The 15,881-nt window shown below is 50.6% G+C and overlaps 3 protein-coding genes across 5 annotated transcripts; all 3 read left to right on the top strand.

Annotated features, from left to right (window-relative positions):
• The first annotated feature begins 51 nt into the window (after positions 1-51).
• On the top strand, positions 52-1,722 carry LOC142990377 (integrator complex subunit 3-like). The gene is made up of 3 exons (XM_076140149.1): positions 52-206; positions 359-515; positions 666-1,722. The coding sequence occupies exons 1-3, from the start codon at positions 88-90 to the stop codon at positions 741-743; spliced, it is 354 nt and encodes a 117-aa protein (XP_075996264.1). The 5' UTR covers positions 52-87; the 3' UTR covers positions 744-1,722.
• A 229-nt stretch (positions 1,723-1,951) lies between these two features.
• On the top strand, positions 1,952-2,862 carry LOC142990376 (C2 calcium-dependent domain-containing protein 4B-like). The gene has a single exon (XM_076140148.1). The coding sequence runs from the start codon at positions 2,256-2,258 to the stop codon at positions 2,820-2,822; it is 567 nt and encodes a 188-aa protein (XP_075996263.1). The 5' UTR covers positions 1,952-2,255; the 3' UTR covers positions 2,823-2,862.
• A 369-nt stretch (positions 2,863-3,231) lies between these two features.
• On the top strand, positions 3,232-15,471 carry gon4la (gon-4 like a). Of its 3 annotated transcripts, none has more exons than XM_076140170.1 (26): positions 3,232-3,387; positions 5,337-5,465; positions 5,553-5,722; positions 6,524-6,598; positions 6,719-6,769; positions 6,917-6,970; positions 7,185-7,280; positions 7,364-7,456; positions 7,889-8,050; positions 8,162-8,366; positions 8,470-8,571; positions 8,764-8,804; positions 9,255-9,373; positions 9,454-9,706; positions 10,623-10,709; positions 10,797-10,968; positions 11,131-11,281; positions 11,396-11,543; positions 11,792-11,908; positions 11,996-12,769; positions 12,876-12,998; positions 13,157-13,363; positions 13,448-13,591; positions 13,698-13,972; positions 14,086-14,188; positions 14,837-15,471. In XM_076140170.1, the coding sequence occupies exons 1-26, from the start codon at positions 3,378-3,380 to the stop codon at positions 14,948-14,950; spliced, it is 3,975 nt and encodes a 1,324-aa protein (XP_075996285.1). In that variant the 5' UTR covers positions 3,232-3,377; the 3' UTR covers positions 14,951-15,471. The 3 variants fall into 3 exon arrangements, with proteins under 3 accessions (XP_075996285.1, XP_075996284.1, XP_075996286.1); XM_076140169.1 differs by having other exon boundaries at positions 5,263-5,465; XM_076140171.1 differs by having other exon boundaries at positions 5,263-5,465; positions 14,750-14,947.
• The last annotated feature ends 410 nt before the right edge of the window (positions 15,472-15,881 follow it).

Raw genomic sequence — 15,881 nt, 5'->3', positions numbered from 1 at the left:
AATCTGAATTGTAGATGTGAAGGTTAAACCCAAACAAAGCTGAGTGTGTGTGAGCTTCAGCTGCATGAACACAGTGAATCCATCAACATGATCACTGATCCATCACTGATTGATTGTGTTGTTTTCTTCTCAGTTTTCACTCAGACTCCGATTCTTCAGGCTCTGCAGCACGTTCAGGCCAGCTGTGACGAAGCTCACAAGATGAGGTGCACACACACACACACACACACACACACACACACACACACACACACACACACACACACACACACACACACACACACACACACACACACACACACACAGTGTTTGATCCCAGCTAAATGACTGTCTCTTCCTCCTCCTCCTCCTCCTCCAGGTTCAGTGACCTCTTCGCCCTGGCGGAGGAATATGAGGATTCTCAGTCGAAGCCTCCTAAATCTCGGCGTAAGGCTCCTGCCTCGTCTCCTCGCTCCCGTAAAGGAGCAGCTCCGCCCGCCAACAACGAGGAGGAGAGCGCCTCCAGCAGTGCCTCGGTACGATCAGCTTTGATCTCACACCTTCTGTCGTATCATGAAGCTCCTCACAGGAAGTGAAAGCTGTGAGGTTGAAGGAGCCCTCATGAGGTTCATGTAGTGAAACAGATTCATGTGGTCTCTCTCTCTGTGTGTGTGTTTGTGTGCCAGGAGGAGGAAGACTCCAAGCCCAAAGCACCGAAGAGGAAGAGGAAAGGCTCTTCAGCTGTCGGCTCGGACAGCGACTGATGGGCGGCGACTAACCAACCTATCGTGCCACAGAAACTGTCGGCCAACCTGCCGCTCCGTCCACTGGAAGAGGCCCCTCCCCTTCCAAAGAGACGATTTGACACGCCCAGGGAGGGGCGGGACTCTGCTGCACACTGACTCTTTGACACCATTGGCTGGAGCTATGCTGATGCTCTCGCTGGCTCCTCCCCCACCTCTTTGCTCAGCCCTGATTGGCTGGCAGTGGAGGAAACTGACTGATAAGACTTCTCTGTGGAAATAACAGTCGCCCCCATGTGCCTGTGTTGTGTCACTGCAGTCTGAGGAGGAGGAGGAGGAAGGATGGGGGGTCGTAGCATCTTAGGTCTTTATTTCTGCATCTTATGTTGGAGGATCCTGACTTCCTTTTATTCCAGCTACTTCCTGTCTAAAGCAGAAGATCTGAAGCTGCTCATGGGCACTGTGGCAGAAAAGCGTTTGTATTTCACTCAGAACAGGAAGTGTCTGTAATCATTTGGTGATTGATCTTTTTTCAAGCTTTCTAAAGTGAATTATGCTCTTTTCAACCAAAGCTGAAAGATTTTCCAATTATATCATGAAAACCAAAAATAACTCTTTCTGTCAAACATGCTAAGCTAATAATCAGGTTAAAGGTCACACTTGGACTCAGGATCAGTTTAACATTAGCGATTAGATGCTACATGCTAATGCTGTATTAGCCTCAGTACGCTCACGACGCTCACAAATCCGAAAGGAATTACGAATTGGTTATGTTGGTAAAGTAAGCCCCGCCCCCCCGGTTCAGTGATTGGTCAGTCCTCTTTACCCCTCCTCTTCTCCCATTGGCCGCACACAAGACCACGGACGTTCTCATTGGACGATTTTAACGTGTTTCTGGACAGAATGAACTTTTTAATGGAATAATGTTTCTACTGACATATTTTCATAAAAAAATCATAAAAAGGTGAAACATGAATTAAAGTTGTTACAAAAAAATGTTTTCCTTTTTGTCCCTGAGGTTGAACACAGAGGTAACAAGTCAGCTGATCAGCTTGGAGCCATTATTGTGACTGAATGACTGAACAAACTGAATACACTTCTTTGTAGTGCAGCTGAAGTTTTGCTGTGAAGTGAGACAGGTTGGATCCTGACGGTCTGATTGGATGCAGCTGCTGCCTCATTGAAAACCAGGATTGTGTCAGAAGCGCATGGAAGCTGCAGCAGCTGACACCAGGTGAGAACTGCATCACCATTAAAGTCTTAGAACCTCTAAACCCTAGAACATGAAAGCCTTCATGGACATTGTGTTGGTGTGAAGTTTAGTGGTCAGCTGGTTGATCTTGTATGGTTCCTGTGTGACTCCTCCCATGTGTTTCTCTTGTTGTGTGTGTGAACTTTCCTCCATACGTCTTCTCTGTAAACTCTAAGCCTCCTGTGTTCCTTTGCTGCCAGAATCCACCGGAACATCTTAATGTGTTTTAATGACATACATGTTCTCAGGTTTGTGTGTAAACAAGCCCTCGTCCAGTCGTCATGTCGCTGTCACTGAGGAGTCTGGCTCTGACTCCAGAGAGCATCCCTAACTTCCTCATCCCCTCCAGATCATCGCTCCAGGTGCGCTCTATCCAGGCTCCGCTGCTCTGTGAAAGCGAGCACAGAGGTGTCCTGCCTCCCCCGACGCCCGGATGTCACCCGAACACCGAGTGTGACGAGGACATAGACCTGACGACACACGCTGCCATGTCCCTGACACACGTGGGCAAGGTGACCACACCTTACGGCTTCCGTGCCGTGTTAGCGGCGAGTCCGTGCACACAGCGCCGGGAGTCGCTGTTTCACCAGAAGAAGCCTGGAGGTGTGAAGGTCACCGACCCCATGACTCAATCTGATGACTCCTGGCAGGATCAGCAGGAACCTAAGGGGAGCAGCAGCCCTGCAGGTCCTGCATCTGCGCCACCTGGTGGGACTCGAGTTCACCTGCATCCAGTTAAAGCTCTGGGCCTTCAGGTGATGAAGGAGCTCAAGAAACCAACAGCAGCCCTGAAGGCTCTGAGAGCACAAACAACAAAACTGCAAAACCTCAAGAACAAAGAAACCTGAAGATTGTGTGACTTTCTTTTTTAAGTTTTGATTTTAATAAAGCCAGTTTGTAATTCAACAAAAGACATTTGTTGAATCTATTTATTATACATACAATATATACTCATAAGTGCAAATGGTCCAAGAAGTCCAGCTGTGACATCAATACTCCACAATGAAGCTTTGAATCGTTTATCGCATGAGGTCACTACACTAACCCTAACCCCAACCCACAATGCACCTGGAGAATAAGTGCAGCAGAAGGAGCTGATGTCTGATTTGTTTGACCATTTTTGTTATGCCTGATTGAACATAATTAAACACAGTTAGCCGTGAGAATATTAGATGTCTGACTATATTAAGACGCACCTATGTTTGTATTCTATGTGTAATTGCGCCAGCGGAACTCTACTCCGCTACTTTGTTGTATCCGGACGTTTCCGCTGTCACAAACACCCGGAAATGTAGTTTCAAAGCGTCGCTGTGTCACGGTTCTTTGGCGGGTAACGGACGCTTTACCGGAGCTTTGGCTAAACGAACCCTGAGTCTGACCGACTCGACCGGAACCGGACCGAAATGGATCACGGTGAGACTGGCTCGGTGTTAGCATGCTAGTTAGCATGCTAGTTGGCAGAGTGAGTAGTTGAACGTTTATCAGCTAACTGCTAAGCTAACGTAAACACACAGAGCAGAACCGACGGAACCACGCGGTGCCGGACCGTCACGTGGTCTTCGACCCCGCAGACTTCGGGTCTGAGCTCTGAGGTTGTAAAAGAATCAATGAGGTTCAAACCGCACGCGTTTATCCTGCTGCTTTCTGTGGAACAGGGGGACTGTGTGTGTGTGTGTTTTGTGTGTGTGTGTGACTAGTGATGGGTCATGCGCACAAGCATCGGCTCTGGGAGCCGGCTCGCAATCGAGTGAGAGCCGGCTCCCAGTTTTATTCCATTCGCTGCTTAGGTTTCACTTTCAGTGCTCAGTCCCAGCTCTGGTTACGACAGAGCTTTGTTATTATTGGCCAGCATGGCGACCAGCATGCGGCATTCACGTGAGAATTGATAAAAATAATAATAGTAATAATAATAATGATAATAACTTAAGGATGTGTAAACAGAGAGGGGGGCGGGGCAGACACACCACTTGACTCTAGAGATGGGCGCTACCGGGTATTTGGTATCGATCCGATACCAAGTAACTACAGGGCCAGTAGAAGTGTGAAGTGTGTGCGTGTGTGCGGGCCAGGCTGAGCGTACCTGCAAGTGACAGGGCAACATCAAAAGATGAGGAGGAAGGGGGAGCAAGGTGTGATGCTCCGCAAAGTGTGTGTGTGTGTGTGTCGAGGGGAGCGCGCTGAGTGGGCGGGCCAGGCTGAGCGTACCTGCATGCTTGAGCCAAGTGACAGGGCAACATCAAAAGATCTGCCCAATATCTGCCCAAAACAGGGCATCTGCCCAAAACAGAGGCGAAATCGTATCAGCCCATCCAAGCTGAGGCATCTGATCTTCCTGAATGCCAACCTGCCCTGAGGACTAATGCTGTTTGCTGGAGTTTGGTTCTGGTTTTGGTTCTGTTCTGTGGATTTGTTAGAAATCTTTCGTTCATTTGTCCAATACAAAAGTTTAATTGAGGACATTATTAATGTTAGCCTGAGTTTGGTTCTGTTCTGTGGATTTGTTTGAAGTTTATTGTTAAATAATAAAATAAATGCACAGAATTAGGCAATTATAAGGTCTCTCATAAAAACACTGAAAGCAAAAGGCTTTTCAACACATAAACATTGATCTTTTTGCAAAGTTAAGGTAAGCTATAGGCTACAAAAGATCCTAAATAAAGAGCCGATCGGGAGTCGAAAGAGCCGGCTCTTCTTTGGGAGCCGAGTCAAAAGAGCCGGCTCTCGGAAAAGAGCCGAACTTCCCATCACTATGTGTGACACTGTGTGTGTGAGAGTCAGTGAGTGTGTGTGACTGACTGACTGAGTGTGTGATAGTGCTGGGTCGTTCGCGAACGAGCCGGCTCTTTGAAGTGAACGACGGGAGCCGGCTCCCAATCAGGAGCTCTTAACTTCTTTTTTTGTCATTCACTTTTCTTTTTCTTTTTCTGTTAAAGCCGCACGTGGTTGGTCAAGATGTGTGGGGGGGCGGTGTGACGCGCTCTCCCCTAGGGGTGCCAATTGTTCTGATTGTATGGTCTCCCATTGACCATATGATGCGATGGTCGGATGGCCTGACTCGGCGAGAACACCCTCCCCCCAGCAGAAAAGTCTGAGGGAGCCGTTTGCCAGCCGAAAGAGCCGTCTCTTTTTAGTTAGCAGAGCCAAAAGAACCAGCTCTCCTAAAAGTGCTGCAATGCCCATCACTAGTGTGTGACCTGGGTCAGGGTTAGGGTCACAGGTCAGGGTTAGTCCAGTATATAAGGATAATTTACCAGCAGTTATTCCACTTCTCACTAATGTTTGTTTCAGAGGTCAGAGGTCATGTGTTTCTACAATGAACGGTGTCCGCAAATGCCTCAAACTCAGCCCCTCCCCCTCCGCAGCAGCCGGGAGCAGCAACGCTTCAGCTGCATCCCATGATGCTCTGCTGCTGGGGGGCGGAGCCACAGAGGGAGAGGGCTACCTGCTGGTGGAGGAAGACAGCACCACCTCCGGCCTCGTCATCACTATGGGTAACACGCAGACAAACACACTTACACACACTTGCACACACACCTACACAGCTACAATGGTTTTGTGTGTGTGTGTGTGTCTGTCAGATGACGGTCAGCCTGAGGTGAGCACAGGAAAGAGAAACTGTGGAAGAAAGAGGATGCTGACAGAGGAGGAGGGAGCAGAGGTGGAGATTGACGAGCAGCTCCACCAATCACTGGAGACCAAATCCAAACAGCACAACCTGACCACTGTGAACGTCAGGAACATCATCCACGTGAGTTTACTGGAGACGCACACGGAGACACACTAGGAAGCACTGGGACACACAGACATACACTGGGACAGACAGACACACACTGACATACACTGGGACACACTGGGACACACAGACATACACTGGGATACACTGACATACACTGGGACACAATGGGACACAATGGGACACACTGAGACACACTGACATACACTGGGACACACTGGGACACACAGACATACACTGGGACACACTGACATACACTGGGACACACTGGGACACACAGACATACACTGGGACACACTGACATACACTGGGACACACTGACATACACTGGGACACACTGGGACACACAGACATACACTGGGACACACTGAGACACACTGACATACACTGGGACACACTGACATACACTGGGACACACTGACATACACTGGGACACACTGACACACACTGGGACACACTGACATACACTGGGACACACAGACATACACTGGGACACACTGACATACACTGGGACACACTGACACACACTGGGACACACTGACACACACTGGGACACACTGGGACACACTGACATACACTGGGACACACTGACACACACTGGGACACACTGACATACACTGGGACACACAGACATACACTGGGACACACTGGGACACACTGACATACACTGGGACACACTGGGACACACTGACACACACTGGGACACACTGGGACACACTGGGACACACTGGGACACACTGGGACAAAGTTACTGTTGATGAATTATAATAATTGTCAAATGAAGGCAAATGTGCTGAGTTGACCTTTGACTTACAGGAAGTGATCACCAACGAGCATGTGGTGGCCATGATGAAAGCTGCCATCAACCAGACCGAGGCCGTCCCTCCCTTTGTGAGTCCCTGTCCCTCTACATATATGTCTCCGACTGTTCCCGCGTCCTTGAACGCAGCATCATAATGTGTGTGTGTGTGTGTGTGTGTGTGTGTGTGTGTGTGTGTGTGTGTGTTTCAGGAGCCCAAAATGACTCGATCCAAGCTGAAGGAGGTGGTGAGGAAAGGCGTGGTGAGCTCTCTCTGACCTCTGACCTCTCTGACCTTCACCCTGTGTGTGAGGGGACAGAGACTTACTGATCAAACAGGACATTCACATTTACACTGTGTGTGTGTGTGTGTGTGTGTGTGTGTGTGTGTGTGTGTGTGTGTCTCTCAGGTTATTCCAGCCTGGAACATCTCTCCCATCAAGAAGACTGATGACGTCAACAAGGTAAAAGTCAAGTTTGAAACGTCTTTGTTCACGTTATTGTGGAAGACAGCTTGATGCTCTGTCTCCTTGATGCTCTGTCTCCTTGATCTTCTGTCCACTTGTCCTCACTGTTCTCCTTCTGTCCCTTCATGTCCCAGACTAAGGAGAAGGAGATCAGTCTCATCACATCTGCAATAAGTGGTTTCTCAGTTTGCTTGTTGTTTGTTCTTCTCAGGCTCCTCAGTTTGTGGACATTCCCCTGGCTGAGGAAGACTCCTCTGATGAAGAGTACCATCCTGATGAGGAGGAAGAGGACGAGACAGCTGAAGATGTGAGGCTCTCCTGTGATTGGCTCCATTCAGCGAACCAAGACAGTCTGATGCTGATTATTGACTGGAGTGATTGTGTGTGTAGACGTTCCAGGAGAGCGACATAGAGAGCACGACTTCATCTCCTCGAGGAAGTCGACTCTACAGGATGGAGGAAGACAGCTGGAGCCCCTGGCAGGTAACCCTCTGCCTCCTCTTCCTCCTTCTCCTCATCCTCCTGGCAGAAACATGTGAACTCTGTCTTTCTCTCTCTCTCTCTCTCTCTCTTTCTCTCTGTCTCTCTCCCTCTCTCCCTCTCTCTCTCTGTCTCTCTCCCTCTCTCTCTCTCTCTCTTTCTCTCTGTCTCTCTCCCTCTCTCCCTCTCTCTCTGTCTCTCTCCCTCTCTCTCTCTCTCTCTTTCTCTCTGTCTCTCTCCCTCTCTCCCTCTCTCTCTCTGTCTCTCTCCCTCTCTCTCTCTCTCTCTTTCTCTCTGTCTCTCTCCCTCTCTCCCTCTCTCTCTGTCTCTCTCCCTCTCTCTCTCTCTCTCTTTCTCTCTGTCTCTCTCCCTCTCTCCCTCTCTCTCTCTGTCTCTCTCCCTCTCTCCCTCTCTCTCTCTCTCTCTCTCACTCAGAGATCTAGAAGCCATTCCAGACGTACCAGACTGAGCTCTGTCTCCATGGGCCCGCCTCCTCCTCCCCAAGCCCCACCCCCAAAGTCAGTGACTGACAGCAGCTTCCTGGAGAAGCTTCACGCTGTGGAGGAGGAGCTTGCAGTGTGTCTGGAGCCTTACCAGGTACGACCCATACCTGGAGGACCATCAGGAGATGTTTGGAAACTAACCTGTTAGAACATCGCAGCTTCTAAGTGAAGTAGACCCAGTAGTAGTAACTTTCTCTCACCCCAGCCTTTGTCGGAGGATGAGGTGGGTTTGATGGCGTACCGTACTCGCTCGAAGCGTCCTCTGCGAAATGTCCCACTGGGCCGATTGGAGGCAGAACTTCGAGCCCCTGACATCACACCTGACATGTATGACTCAAGCTCCGCCCACGAGGACAGGGAGTGGACTTATTGGCTGAGAGGCCTGATGACCTCAGATGTAGAGAACGAAGGTGTGTGTGTGTGTGTGTGTGTGTGTGTGTGTGTGTGTGTGTGTGTGTGTGTGTGTGTGAGAGTCAGTCAGTCGATTGTGGATCTCTCTTTCTTTCACACCAGAGGAGTGTGATGATGACGATGACCCGGAATACAACTTCCTTGCTGACATTGATGAGCCGGACCAGGAGGATTACCGTGACGACAAAGCCGTTCGCATCACAAGTCAGTACCCCCCCCCCCCCCACCCACACCCACACACACACACACACACACACACACACACACACACACACACACACACACACACACACACACACACACACACACACACACACACACACACACACCCTCTGTATTTCTCAGTTGGACTCACAGTGGGATGTTGACAGTAGATGATGTGTGTGTGTGTTGCAGAGAAGGAGGTGACTGAGCTGATGGAGGAGCTGTTTGAGACGGTGAGACGCCAATCAAAGTTCTTGTAGTTTCACTTCAGCTTTCAGTCTTAGTTTCTGCTGCTAAATCAATCGGTCACTGCAGCTCTCCTGATAAAAGCCTCAGGTATTATATGAGACGCTGCCATTCTCTGAAGGAGAATGTAAAGGTCAAAGGTCACGGTAAAGAGATGTACATGACGAGGGGCCAGCAGCATTTCTGATGGATCCTTGAAGATGTTTGTGTTGTAGAGGGGCCAGGAAGATTGAAAATTTGACCACAAACCAGTCTTAAGCCCTAAACTTGCTCAAATTGATGCCAGCACCACCGAGATGCTGTGTTTGAAATGTTAGAGCTCTAGAACTTTCTATGGCCCCGATATGAGCCATCTGGTCCATGAGTCCACGTCATTCAGTGAAACTCCAGGAGTAAGGTTACCTGAAGGACTGATTCACCTGTGCGTGTGTGTATAGTTGAAAGACGACCTTGCAGGGCAGGAAGTGGAGGATGAAGGCCATGAGGAAGAAGATGAGCCACAGGAGGAATCGCACTCTATGAATACATGCCTGCTGCTACAGGGGGAGCCAAGCACGTATGTTATACCACACACACACACACACACACACACACACACACACACACACACACACACTCTGTATGTGTTTGCGTCAGTGGAATGGACGAGGCCAAGGCAGAGGAGCCTGAGGCGGAGGAGGAGCCTGAGGTGGAGGAGGAGCCTGAGGCGGGGGAGGAGCCTGAGGCGGGGGAGGAGCCTGTCACACAGCTCCGCACAGTGAAGCAGCAGCTGGCGATGATGAGGAAACGCCAACAGGGCGGCCTGCCAGTGCACACACACACTCCAGAGCCGTACACACTGAGACTGGACGAGCCACAGAGAGCAAGACTGCAGCAGCAGATACAGCAGGTGTACACACACACACACACACACACACACACACACACAGGATGAGTCAAAGGTCAAATGTCACTCTGCCACAAGCTCTTAGCAGAAAAACTGTCACATTGACACATTTGAAAAGTTTGCAATATTTTTAAAACAAAGTTTGATAATCTCTGTCTCTCTGCCTGTCTGTCTCTGCCTCTCTGTCTCTTTCTGTGTCTCTCTGTCTCTGTCTCTCTGTCTGTCTGTCTCTCTGCCTGTCTCTGTCTCTGCCTCTCTGTCTCTTTCTGTGTCTCTCTCTCTCTGTCTCTCTGTCTGTCTGTCTCTCTGCCTGTCTCTGTCTCTGCCTCTCTGTCTCTCTCTGTGTCTCTCTCTCTCTCTCTCTCTGTGTCTCTCTCTCTCTCTCTGTCTCTCTCTCTCTCTGTCTCTCTCTCTCTCTCTCTGTCTCTCTCTGTGTCTCTCTCTCTCTCTGTCTCTCTCTCTCTGTCTCTCTCTGTCTCTCTCTCTCTGTCTCTCTCTGTCTCTCTCTCTCTGTCTCTCTCTCTCTCTGTCTCTCTCTCTCTCTCTGTCTCTCTCTCTCTCTGTCTCTCTCTCTCTCTCTCTGTCTCTCTCTGTGTCTCTCTCTCTCTCTGTCTCTCTCTCTCTGTCTCTCTCTGTCTCTCTCTCTCTCTCTCTCTCTGTCTCTCTCTGTCTCTCTCTCTCTCTGTCTCTCTCTCTCTCTCTGTCTCTCTCTGTCTCTCTCTCTCTGTCTCTCTCTCTCTCTGTCTCTCTCTCTCTCTCTGTCTCTCTCTCTCTCTGTCTCTCTCTCTCTCTCTCTGTCTCTCTCTGTGTCTCTCTCTCTCTCTGTCTCTCTCTCTCTGTCTCTCTCTGTCTCTCTCTCTCTCTCTCTCTCTGTCTCTCTCTGTCTCTCTCTGTCTCTCTCTCTCTGTCTCTCTTTCAGCACGTCCAGCTGTTAACTCAGGTCCACCTGTTGAGCAGTCCGGTCACCAAACTACACAGTGAAGCAGAGACCACCAGACACTTCTTGGTAACACACACACACACACACAAAGACACACAACAGAGATGGGAGGTAACAGTAGATTTTGAAGGCAGTGTTGCTGTGTGTGTGCAGTTTGAGCTGGAGCTGTTGGCCCAGAGAGGCGAGCTGCTGGCCTCTCTTCCTGCCTTCATCAGTGCCTTTAGAGCCTCCAACCTGCAGGGGGCGCTGCAGCTGCTGGAAGAGTTACAGCAGAAGCCCATTAGCTACGAGCCACAGAGCCGGCGGCCCGACGCCCTGGGACGCAGTGAGTGGGGTTTGGAACACGTTTACTTCCATGAGAGCAGAGGGAATGTACCACGATGTCATGTGGTGCATTCAGGGTCTGCTGGGAAACTCCAATATGCTGTCATGCTCGTCTGAGTTCACAGTATGTGAACGTGTGTGTGTGTGTGTGTGTGTGTGTCAGTGAGATGTTACCCGGTCATGCCTGCTGAACTGGCCTGGATCTTTGCCACACGTCCGGTCTTCCTCTACCCTGAGCTGCTGCCCTGTGCCAGCCTGGACCCTGCACTCTACCGCCCCCGCAGGACTGCAGCCTTTACTGCTGCTGAAGACTGGTAACCATGGCTACCGTCTCACAGTCACATCATCAATATTAGGATGACATGTAAATAATTATGTTGTGTATTTCCACGCTGTGTGCGTGTGCGTGTGTGTGTGTGTGTGTGTAGTCTGTTGGTTCTGGGTCTCAGGAACATGGAGGGGTCATGTGATCCCACCAAGCTGGTGTCTCAGTTCCTGCTGCGGAAGACTTTGGTGCAGATACGACGAAGAATACTGCAGTGCTGCCGACCTGGTTTCCCTGACAACATGATCAAGGTGACACACACACACACACTCCTCAAACTATGATTCAGATCTACTGACTGTAACCCGATACCATGTACCACGACTCACGGGTCGGGGGGGCTGAATGGACCGGGACTGGGAGAACACACACACACACACACAATCCAAATCCTGTTGGTTCTGCTGTGTGTGTGAGTTGCTGTGTGTTTGTCTCCTAGACTCAGGCCGCCATATTAGTCAAACTCTGTGTGTGTGTGTGTGTGTGTGTGTGTGTGTAGGTGTACCGGTACCATCAGGTGTTGTGGCCGATGCGGCGGGCCTGTCGCCCAGTGGCTCTGTCAGAAGTGCGCCCCCCGGTGGAGAGAGAGGAGAGCGTCCTGCCTCTGTGGCTGCTGGTGAGGAGGATCAGCTGATGTTGATGTACAGATGACAGACTTGATAATCAACTGATCAATCTAAATGTTTTGTCTCCGGCCCCACAGAGGAGTCTTCCAGTCATCTACCCACTAATCCAACACTTTAACAGCCCCTCTGGCTCCGCCCCTAAACCCCTGACCTCCTCCAGGCTCACTCGGCCTCGCCAGAGTCACCTGACCTTCCTCCGCTCTGCAGACAGGAAGTACTGCTTCCCTGCAGGGACAGCCTACCAGCCAAGCCTCCCTGCTAACCTGCAGCTCCGCCGCATCGGCTTCCTGCTCACCCAGCACCCCCCTTCACCTCCCAGCCCCACCCCCTCACTGTCCGACGGGCTCGTATCTTCCGCGCCATCATCGCCCTCGCGGCCTTCGCCAACATGCTGCTCCCCTGCACCCCTCCTCCCTCAGCGCCCCCTGCTGACCGGCACCTCGGCCAGAGCGCCAAGCGGCCTGCAGAAGTTACCGCGGTTACCATCAGCCATGTTGGCTGTATCCAACAAAACACAACATCAGAGGAGACGTGAGGAAGGTTGCAGTTATTCAGTGACTCCGCCTGAAAGCCCCGCCCCTTCCCTACTGGGGCAACAGGAAGCAACCATCATCTTCATGATGAATGAGGAGGAGGAGGGTATGAGGGAAGAAGAAGAAGGAGAAAGACATGAAGAGGATGGTGAGATGAATTTTCGCCCCCTAATTCTGTCGGAATCGTCACTCAGCTCAACAGGAAGTGACGAGCTGAGGGAGGCGGAGTCAGAGGGGGAACAGGAAGTGAAAGCAGAGGGCGGAGACGCTGTTGGTGGTGGTGATGATGAAGGGTCCATTCAAAGACCTCCACATCTGGTAAGTGGGCACCAAATGTGAAGGAGCTGCGTGACCTTTGACCTCTTTAGTGTTGCTGTCATATTTTAGTTATAGCTTGATGTATTGATCCCAGTTGTGTGTGTAGGACACAGTGTTGTCATCTGTGGGACACGAGGAAGAGGAGGAGGAAGATAGTGTTTTTGAGACGGCGGACGTTTCTGAGGCGGAGACGGCAGACGTGGCGTTTGCTAAAGATTACCTGCGCAGAGTAAGAAGGGTTTTAAGTCTCTGCTTTAAAGGAGCTTCTTCCTTCTGGCGTTGGTGCTGTGGACAGGAAGCAGAGGATGAGGTGACGTCCAGCCAATGATGTCACCTGTGTGACATCAGCACCACACTCACCATGACGTGTGTCTGTTTCCCGTCCAGGTGTGTGAGGCGGTGCAGGCCGCTCCAGGTGGACCTGAGCTGCTGCTGCATGTGCTGGATCAGTTTTCAGCGGCCGGGGCCTCGGGGGGCCCCGGGGGGCCGGTGGCCTTATTCAGCAGGCTGAGCGGTGTGTTGGGGCCTTGGCCTCAGCTGCTCAGGGACTTTGCTGCCTTCCTGAGCCCGGCTCAGGCCCGCCGCTGTGGACTGGTAGGTCCTCAGTCCTGAACTCATTTCCAGACCAATCAGAAGGCTGCGTGTGTTCTAACCTGCTTCCTGTTTGTGCGTCTGCAGCTGGAGGAGCAGCAGCTGTTTGAGCGCAGCCGACAGTTTCTGCAGCGGCTGGGGCAGAGCCTGGGAGAAGGCTCCTCCCACTACCATGTAGTGGTGTCACTTCTTCAGGGAAGCTCCACCCCCGCCCCTGAAGACATGGAGAAGGTAACAAGTGTCCACAAACACTGTCCCACACTAAACGGCTAGATTCACTTCAGAGATACAAACCTGTCTGTCTCCCTCTCTGTCTTCCTGCCTGTCTCTCTCTTAGGTCTCCTCCATCCTCAGAGGTCACTCTCACCTGCAGGAGGACTTTTGGGAGTTTTTCCGACAGCTGCACTCTGGTCCGTCTCCCTTGACGATGCTCTCAGAGAGCTCAGACTGCGTTTCCCAGAATCCTCCTGGAATAAGCAGGAAGTTGGAAGAAGGGAGCAGAGAGTCTGTAGGAAGAACAGGAAGTGAGGAAGAGGAGCGTGATGTTCGACTGCAGTGTGCCAAAAACATTTCTCTGACCTACACTGGAGAGAAGGTCGTCCTGTGGACACGGTCAGAACACACAAACACGCACGCACGCAGACACTCACTCACTCACTCACTCACTCACTCACTCACTCACTCACTCACTCACTCACACTCCTCCATGTTTGTTTGTGTCTCAGAGAGGCGGACCGAGCCATCCTGAGTGCCTGTCAGCAGGGAGGAGCCAATCAGAAGACGTTCAGACGAGTCTCCGCCCAGCTGGGCAACAAGACAGCCAAACAGGTGAGAAGGGGCGGGGCTTCAGCTTCCACTGGACTGCAGAGGATTAGATTTGGATGAGTTCCTGTGTGGCGTCCTCACAGCCCGACTGTGATCCTGCCCTCTGATGATTGAAGCTAAAGTCAAACTATCAACGATGTATTAGAGTCTAACTTCAGCTCAGATGTGCTTACAGGAAGTTTGCTTTAGGTGTTTAGTGTTCGTGTCCATGTGACCTTTGACCTTTACTGGGGAGGTTCTGCTGGTTTCTAGCAGCCTGGTCCAGAGGAGAGCAGAGCTGCAGCTCTGTTTGCTGCTCTGCCTCTCTGTAAGCTCTATTTCTGGATAAAAGGAGCTGGATGCTCTGCATGAAGGCTCTACAGAGCTCCTCCACCATAGAAGGACTCTGGGTAAGGACAGTAACTATGTACCCAGTGCTTCAGTGCTGCTGAGTGGACAATCTGGGTTATTATCTTTGTTACAGGGCACCTGGCAGTCCCCTTAATCATCAGTTTTGATCTTGTATCCATTTATTTTGAGCTCCTCAGGCTCCTAAATCACAATCTTATCTGTGCTGTACTTCAGATGTGTTTCTGGCTTCATCCTCTGTACCTCTGCCCGGTTTGATGAAGATTTGTCATCGTCCTCCTCTTCCTCTCGCTCCTCCTGCAGGTAAGCCGTCGTTTCCGGGACCTGATGAGTCTTTTCCGCTCCACCGCCCACAAATCCATGTCCAGCTCTTCAAAACGCCGGCCAGGCAGGAGGCAGGAAGCGGCCCCAGACTGAGGAGGTCCAGACAGGACTGCAGGGTCAGAGATCTGAAGAGTCCAGATCAGAGACCAGCTCAGCATCAAATGAGAGGTTTAGAGCTAATTTAGACATTTCTGAAAATGTATTACAATCATGTGAAGAAGAGGATGAGGAAGAGGACGTGGCTCAGTGTGTGATGCAGAATGAATGTGTGAAGGTTTTAGATTGTGTGATTACTGGAAGTCTCCTGAAGCTTCTGGAGTGTTGAGGTACAGATCCTGGGACCTCATGGAGGATCTGAACAAGAATCTGTCCGTTTGGTAGAATTGTTGTTTTTGTGAGATTTATATTTATTTTTTTCATCTCAATACAGGAAGCAACACAAACACACGGCGTCCACGTGTTTGTGTCTCCATGTTGGTTTCATCATATTGATGCAGTCATTTAATGTTTACGTTTGGATTTGCTGCTTCTTTTCTCTTGAACCTTCAGTCTCATGATTCAGTGAAGGTTTTCTACTTCATGAGCAAACAGAGAAATAAACCATTTTAAATGTTTTTCTGCTGTCATGGTTGTGAAGTTAATGCTCCATTTGCACAGCTGGGGGGGCAGAGGTCATAAGGGGGACCTGGTTCAACCTCAGCCACTGGGGGCGCAAAAAAAACCAAAGAGATTCAGTGTTTAGTTAAATGTGGAACCTTCCACTCTGCTCGCCGCTGACATCTTCACCTCCTTGTTTACAGATATCAGTAAGCACGCCACGCCTCATGATACAAAGCCCACAGAACAAATGGGCCCATTGAACCTGGTACCTGAGTCTCCATAGTAACCGTCTGTTGCTTAGCAGTGAGGTGATGTGGATGAAGCTTGATGGAGATCAGCTGGTCTTGCTTGTATTTTCGGCCTGAGTTTATGAGAAGCTTAATTGGGGGGCGGGACAAAAACCCTGACGGACAGGCTGTTTGGA

The sequence above is a fragment of the Genypterus blacodes genome, unplaced genomic scaffold (genome assembly GCF_046128005.1).
Source record: "Genypterus blacodes isolate CSIRO-AG114 ecotype Tasmania unplaced genomic scaffold, CSIRO-AGI_Gbla_v1 ptg000521l_1, whole genome shotgun sequence".
In the NCBI taxonomy this organism is placed as follows: Eukaryota; Metazoa; Chordata; class Actinopteri; order Ophidiiformes; family Ophidiidae; genus Genypterus; species Genypterus blacodes.
This window is presented reverse-complemented; position numbering and strand designations above follow the sequence as displayed.

Coding starts and splice junctions, on each gene's coding strand:
- LOC142990377 (XM_076140149.1), top strand. CDS start 88: ATGATCACTGATCCATCACTGATTGATTGTGTTGTTTTCTTCTCAGTT. Junction 207..358: donor GACGAAGCTCACAAGATGAG/GTGCACACACAC, acceptor CTCCTCCTCCAG/GTTCAGTGACCTCTTCGCCC. Junction 516..665: donor GCGCCTCCAGCAGTGCCTCG/GTACGATCAGCT, acceptor TTTGTGTGCCAG/GAGGAGGAAGACTCCAAGCC.
- LOC142990376 (XM_076140148.1), top strand. CDS start 2,256: ATGTCGCTGTCACTGAGGAGTCTGGCTCTGACTCCAGAGAGCATCCCT.
- gon4la (XM_076140169.1), top strand. CDS start 5,288: ATGAACGGTGTCCGCAAATGCCTCAAACTCAGCCCCTCCCCCTCCGCA. Junction 5,466..5,552: donor CGGCCTCGTCATCACTATGG/GTAACACGCAGA, acceptor TGTGTCTGTCAG/ATGACGGTCAGCCTGAGGTG. Junction 12,770..12,875: donor TTCAAAGACCTCCACATCTG/GTAAGTGGGCAC, acceptor TTGTGTGTGTAG/GACACAGTGTTGTCATCTGT.